Source organism: Limulus polyphemus, unplaced genomic scaffold (assembly GCF_000517525.1).
Source record: "Limulus polyphemus unplaced genomic scaffold, Limulus_polyphemus-2.1.2 Scaffold102, whole genome shotgun sequence".
Lineage (NCBI taxonomy): Eukaryota > Metazoa > Arthropoda > Merostomata > Xiphosura > Limulidae > Limulus > Limulus polyphemus.
The window spans coordinates 1,065,748-1,073,221 of NW_013665712.1; the positions used below are offsets into that span (position 1 = coordinate 1,065,748).

Consider the following 7,474-nt stretch of genomic DNA (forward strand, 5'->3'; position numbering starts at 1 on the left):
AGTTGGCAGTGGGTGGTGATGACTAGCTGCCTTCCCTCTAGTCTTACACTGCTAAATTAGGTACGTCTAATGCAGATAGCTCTCGTGTAGCTTTGCACAAAATTCAAAAAACAAACAAGTAAATGTGTACTTAATACATCTTTAAATGTTTAAATTTGTTTATACAGGTCTTGTGCTGCCACTGAAACTCCTTTATCCCTCTGATGGCCATGGTTATATGATATTAGTAGATTCCCCAATTTCCATCATAAAAAGGTTCTCTAAAGGACAAAGGCATTCTTAGACCATTCATCTTGACAGACCTTTTATATGCCTTTCACTGCATCTAGATGCCAGCTTCCTAGGCCTTGTTTAAGCAAACCAAAAGTCTCTTGGAGCCACAATAGGTGACTAAGTATGCTGTCAGTAACCAGGAGTTGTAGTGGAAGATTATGTATGCTGTCAATACATTGGAGCTATATTGGGAGATTAGATATTTTAGTCCCTTGAAGCTGTATCAGGAGATTAAGTATGCTGTCAGTCCCTTGAGTCTGTATTGATAGACTAGGTATTCTGTCAGTCCCTTGGAGTTGTATTGGAAGACTATACATGCTGTTAAATGGGATTACTGTGATCTTAATTCATGTTGTTTGATGAAAAACAACTGTTAATTTTGACATGGAGTTGTAAATGTGAAAACTTTATGACTTATGAGTTTTTGTTGACTTGATATCCTTGGTTATCTTATAAAAGGTAACAGAAGATGTGCCTAGCATCATCACAACAGCTTTTATTTGAGGTCAGAGGGTTCTTACTATAACCGTAGCTTTCACTGTGTAGATGATGACATTACTTTGAATTGGCTTTGTGTGTGGTTTGAAAGCCCTTTGCTATTTTAAATGCTTTGTTGTGTGAGATTTTCTGCTTCAGTGAAGAATTTTGAAGGCCTTCCTCTTTCATATTTTGTGTCCTTTGACTACACATCGTGTAGTTAGTTTCACTTAATGAATATCCTTCTGGAGAAATGGCTCTGATATATTCCTCTAGCCAAACTCTATCTATGGCAGCATTGCATATTGAATGACCAGGAATTTACCATAAACTGAATCAAATCTATAAATTGAGACTGAACCTATCACCCATGGTGTCACGGCTCATATGTGTTGTGACATGCTGCTGCATTATCATCTGCATTTCTTTCTTTTAAGATGCAGTTAACACTATATTTTTGTATGTATGTATGTGTACACAACACACACACACACACACACACACACACATATATATAAGAATTAGCTAATAGTTTAAACCTGATCTCGCAATTATGCCTGATTTTAATTTTTAGATTTTTTCAACCCTTTGACAAGGTTTTTGTGCTACCCTATATAGTACAGTAACAGCAAGTTTGATATTAGTATCTGAAAGAAATAGTTAGTTATATGAAGACTTAGTTTTAAAGAATTATAACCTTTCATTTTGATTATTTAATTGTAAGTTTTACAGTGTATGGTTTTCTTTAAAAGGTTGAACTAACAATGCTACAGAGAAGCTATAGGTCTCTTGCCAGACAGATGAATCTAATTTTCAACAAACGTCTTTACTATGTCATGCTTGAGCAGTTCCTCATGAAGTACTGTTGGAGTGCTGTGGGAATGATTATCATTTCTCTTCCAGTTTTGACTGGAAAACAACAGACAGAAAATGGTAATTTTTTTGATGAATTTGATAATTGGCTTGCAAGATCTTTCCTCATAATCTGATCACTAATTCTAGTTGCCAGGTAAACACTTTTTTTTACTTATTTTATTATTAAGATGTATTCACAGTTTTGCACTGAAACCTCATTTGTTATTAGTTGGTCAATTTTTTTCTTAAAAACTTGTACACAGTTCTGTATGTTTTTTTAAATCCTGTGCAGAAAGTGTTATGATCGACTATATGAATGAGTACATTTTTCTTTCTTACAAGTTGTCAAATATTTAGGTGGCATAAGAGATGTGTCTGTCCTAAGTAAACTCACCCCCCCCCCCTACAAAATCAACAAAAGTATAAGTGTCCATATATTACTAAGGTTTTCTTTTTCTTCAAATACATAAGCATTCAGAACAAATTCACAGCATTATTATGGCTAACTCATGACTCGAGACTTTCCTACATCAGGCAAATTTTCATCACCACCTAGACATAGATGGTTCTATATTTGGACCTAAGTAGTCACAAGCATAAGTATCAAATCAAGATGGCATGTTATGATTTATTTTACATCTACATATAAGTATCAGTCTAGTGCTTAGATTGCATAAATCTATAAAACAGTATACTAACAAGAATCTGTACTTCTGCTGTGTTAATGATAGTAATTATGAAGCATTATATGGCTTAGATCTCTTAACTTTCAAGTCTTAATCAATATTGCTCAGACCTTCTGTTCATCTAGGCCTTTTGGTTAGCATTAGGACACCTGCATTGCTTATTGTTACTAATATAAGTCTAGATCTAGGATATTGATACATTTGGGGAAATATGAAGTCTAATAATGAATAGCAGAGCAATGGCAACAATTTGTAAGCATCTTCAATGAATGTTTCAGAATTACACATATTCCATGTGACAAGAAGTGACAATTTGAAGACAATACAGAGTTTAATCTGAGGGTAGTAGGACATGTGTAGCTTGTTGAGTTGGGTTTTAACAATAAAACTTTGTTTTTAAGGTAAGGAATAACAAGTTTAGAGGGAGTGTGGAACATGTTTGGAAATTATGTGGTGGAGTTATTTTCTTAGTAAGAAAGTTATGTGTTAAGTTTTGTAGTAAGGATGAAGGATACCCAATTTTTCTTAAGGTATTGTGAAGGAAGGTTATTTCATTATGGATAGAGGTGTAATCTGAGCAGATCGAGTAGGCCCTGTGAAGAAGAGTTAAGACTTAAGTCTAGTTTGAATGGTTTGAGTAGAAAACTTTCAAATCGTGTGTACAAATCAGTAAAAGTTTTCTTTCTGTAAATGGAGGTGCCAAACTCATTATCTCGTTTTTGAATTGAATGTTTTATCATTTTTCTAACACTATTAATTTTATTTTTGTATTGGTAATTGTTCTAAAGATTGTTCAATTTGTCATTTTCATAGAGTTGCTGAAGATGGAATATGTGTTCATTAAAGATGTTTACAGTTGTTGCCATTGCTCTACTATTCAATATTAGATCTAGGCTTAGATAAATTATAAGGTAAATAATAATAAATATGTGGTGTCTCTGTTGTTACTTTGGACTCTTTTGTATTTATTAGAATAGATACAAGTGTATGGTTGAACGGTTGTAAATGAGTACGTTATATAATAGTTGCCTAGTTTCTAGTTTTTGCATTAATGCACTTTGTACACATATATGTTTATGCATATATAGATTTCACTGGGTTGAAAAGTGACATGCATAAACTGCTGATTATACAAATACTCTATATAAGTCTCCTCCCATGTGATTTTTAGCAACTGTCACTGACAGAGGTAGGCCAACACAAAACTGGCCTGTAAATTAACTTTATGTATGGACCTGAAATGGATTCTAATCCCAGTTGGACAACACTTATTTCATTATATTAGTAGAAATCAACCAAATGATCTACAAGTACTTATAGTAAGGCTGTGGTGATTGTATATTAATTGTTGTTGTGGTTAGTAGCCTATAGAATTGTCTAAGTGTAATCTTAATTAGTAACTTTGATAATTATATTTAGATACTAATTACTAGCTAGTTTTCATCATACATTTTGGCCTCTTCAGGGAAGTCATGAAGGACTATTTTCTGACTTGGTATTGGCCAAAATTCTTGGATATTAGTATCCAAATATGAAAAGAAAAACTTACTAATTACAAACAAGACTTAGCAATGGTATAGGCAACTAACTATAGAAATGGAATGATCTATGAGTTAATAGACAACATAAGCAAAAGAAACCCTGTATTTGCAGTAGATAAGTACCACAAACTCATAAATTCATGGTACTAAAAACATAATCTTAACATTTTAAGAGTACATTTCCTTTTCTACTGGTTGGAAACAACAATGTTGTTTTCCAATGTGTGAAACAATTGCTACAATTTTTTTCATATCAGTTGGCCCCATCCATTTTTATTTTTATGTTCCCAACATGATTTTTTATGAGAATTTGCACCAAGCACACATTAATTTCATACCCTGATTTGTGTAACTTACAAAATATTTCAAAATTAGCTTTGCAATGAATAAGATTCTGAGGCATTTTTTCTCAAGCATTTTATTAATGTTTTATTGAGATTAGGAGTGGCACTTACATCAGAAAATTGATTGTATTATCTTGAAATAAATCTTGTAGAATATGTTTAAGCAATTTTGAAAGCGTGGTGGTTTTGATACATCAATTTATATATATATTGTAGTGTACAGGTATTTAATTTTTTTGTGTCCCAGCTTTGTTTACAGCTTCAGAAAGCACACTGAAACATTGTAGTTACTCAATATATATGTGTACCCTTAGCCAGATATATTTAGCATATGATTAAAACTTAGTATTTAAAGTATTTTTGACCTAGATATATATATAAGTAGTGTGTCATCACGTATGCTAGTAACTGCTTATTAGATGCGTAGATGTAAGCAGGACTCCATTACATTTACTATATGTGGAAAAATAAACGTCACCCAATCTTATCCCTTCTTTTCTGCATTTTGTTAACAGAGGAAACTGTTGTGTAAATTTAAGTACATTGAAAAAACAGCTATAATTAATACCTGTAGAAAACAAAAACCAGTAATCTCATACATTGTAAACTTTATAGATTGCAGTATGTATGTGTGTATATATACTGATATACATAGAACTGTGAATAAGGTTTTCCTTGTGTATTCAGGCTTCATATGTTTAAGTACACGCACATTAATTATTACATTTTCCTTATTGGGGTTCTGACGATCAATGCCATTCTGGTGAGCACAATTTTCCTTTAGTTATATCTAAACCCAGGTGTTGTGTTTTTATTGCATTTTGTCAACAATACAAAGAAGTTTGTTTTTACTTGTGATATTTTGTGTCAAGTACGAGCATTAGTTTTAATGCCACTTATTGTGCTGCTCAGAATTTTGGAATTTGAAGCATAAAAACAATATCTTTATATACGTAAATAAGATAGAGTAAATGTACCTTTGACTTAGTTATTTTATTGTTAGATCCCATGATAAAATACACTATTGAATATTGACAAAGGGAAGTGTAGTCCTAACAACAGATATGCACTGTATCACATTTGCATTGAACTTGAATAAATGTACTTGTTGGAATATAGCAGATTAGCAACTGTTTAAGGACAGATTGATGTCTTGTTTGTGAAAAACTGTTTCACTTTTAGATTTACTAGAGTAGCTAATATGTGATGTTTATATTGTTACTTTGGATTATTTTACATTTTTCAGAATAGATACGAATGCATGGTTGAAAATGGGTTATATTACATAGTAGTTGCCTAGTGTGCAATGTTTACATTAATGAACTTTATAAATGTAAATGTTGAAATTTTAAATTGTGAAATGGAGAAGATTGTTTTTTATGTATTCTGGGAGTGCAAACTACAATTGATATTTACCTTCATGTTGCTCTTCTCATTCTATTCACCCATCATATAGTTTGCAATAAAAATTGAGATATTTTGTCTGCATTTTGCTTTCATTTGACACCACAGTGTCCATACTGTTTATGTGATGTTACAGGTAGCAGAAATGCTTTGTCACATTTTACAGAATTCACCATGTTGCAATTTGATTTGAATTTTCAAAATCATGTGCTTCCTTGCTTTTCTGTAAAGTGAGAAACGCAAGGTAAATTACCATGGGTAAATCTGTGCAATGTAGAAAACATTCAAATGTTATTGCAACTAGTAAGTTAATGAGAAAATTAAAAAGTTCTGATATTTTTGTTTTGTGTAAAAATATAAGGGGACCACAATTTTTCCAAATGGTTGAGTTCTTTGGACCCAATAAAATTTAATGCTGACACGAAAAGTGAGCTGGGTTGCAGATGCATGGTTTTCACTATGTAAGTGATAAAGATCTTCTTGATAGGCCAGTTATCCTGCAATTACCTTGTTTGTGTGCATGTTAAATGATAATAGCATGCTGTACTTGTGATTTTATAGTTAGTTTTTCTGTATTTAAATGTAGATTACTTATATTGTGGCAAAAGTAGGACATTGTCGTACAGAAAATTTGGAGGTTAAGTTTGGTAACATAATGGAGGTTAAAAGTTTCATTGTGATACAACAGAAATTTATTTAAGAAAACAAGTTTTTGAAATTTTCTTTGTCCATAATAATTTGTTTTTTTTTGTTTACCAAATATTATGTAATGTTAGTAAATGCAGTGAAACATTTGATTAGTGATTTTTATGTGAACTGTTAATTGTGATTTATAAAATACAGTAGTAGAAACTAATGTTTGTTATGCATGTATGTTATTCTAGTAAAACTGTGTTAGAAGTAGCAGTAAAATCATTGTATGTTTTTTTATGTGCAATACCATGAGGTAGGATGATATATTTGCAAAAAAAACTCGATAGAAAAACACTCGCACAGTAGATTTTAATGTACTTTTTAAAGTATGGTTTAACTTCTTGTGCATATGAAGTTTCTCTTTTTAGATGACTGAGTATGTCATATGTTATAAAAAATGGTGGTAATATTAATATGGTCTACTTGGTTGAAATTATATACGTAGTGAATGTGAAAATATTGTTGCCATTAAATAATTTTTGTTTATTCTGATCAGAAAGTATGGCTATTCACGTGAAAGTTATGAGGTATTATTTAACAATATGGCGATGTAACTTACTGTAATGCAAAAACAATGTGGTGATATAACTTACTGTAATACAATAACAATATAGTGATGCAACTTACTGTAATACAATAACAATATGGTGATGCAACTTACTGTAATACAATAACAATATGGTGATGCAACTTACTGTAATACAATAACAATATGGTGATGCAACTTACTGTAATACAATAACAATATGGTGATGTAACTTGTTGTAATACAAAAGTATACCGATCTGCAGAATTTGCAAGATAGGTTTTTTTTTCACGCAGTTGTATAGAATTTGAAGTACTTAGGTCATTTTAGTTAAACTAAGAAAAAGATATTGTTACGACAGCAGAAGTCATGTGATGCTGGTAACACGTAATGCGTTCTAGAAAGATCGGCGAGCATCACGAATAATCCAGTATTTGCTAGATGCCCTCTATTCTTGTATCTAAGTGCGGCAGACAATTAATCAGGTTAGAATTGTAGACAGATAGAGATGGACAATTGAGTCAAGCATGGTAGTAAGTAAGTGCGTGAATCGTTCCCTGTGAATTATAACGTGTTTTTATAAAATTAGTTAAGTTAGATTGACTGTGGAAATTAAGTGTATTGCAAAGTTGAATTGAGAAAGAATAAACTAGTTTTATTTAAGAAAGGACTTGT

General features: G+C 31.7%; 1 protein-coding gene across 1 annotated transcript in view; it reads left to right on the forward strand.

Moving 5' to 3' along the window:
• The window catches only part of LOC106470216 (ATP-binding cassette sub-family D member 1-like), a 30,888-nt gene that overhangs the window by 7,335 nt on the left and 16,079 nt on the right, over window positions 1-7,474 (forward strand). Inside the window, exon 2 of the mRNA XM_013930759.2 lies at window positions 1,503-1,683. Within this exon, the coding sequence (XP_013786213.1) occupies window positions 1,503-1,683 (181 nt within the window). The remainder of the gene's footprint in view (window positions 1-1,502; window positions 1,684-7,474) is intronic.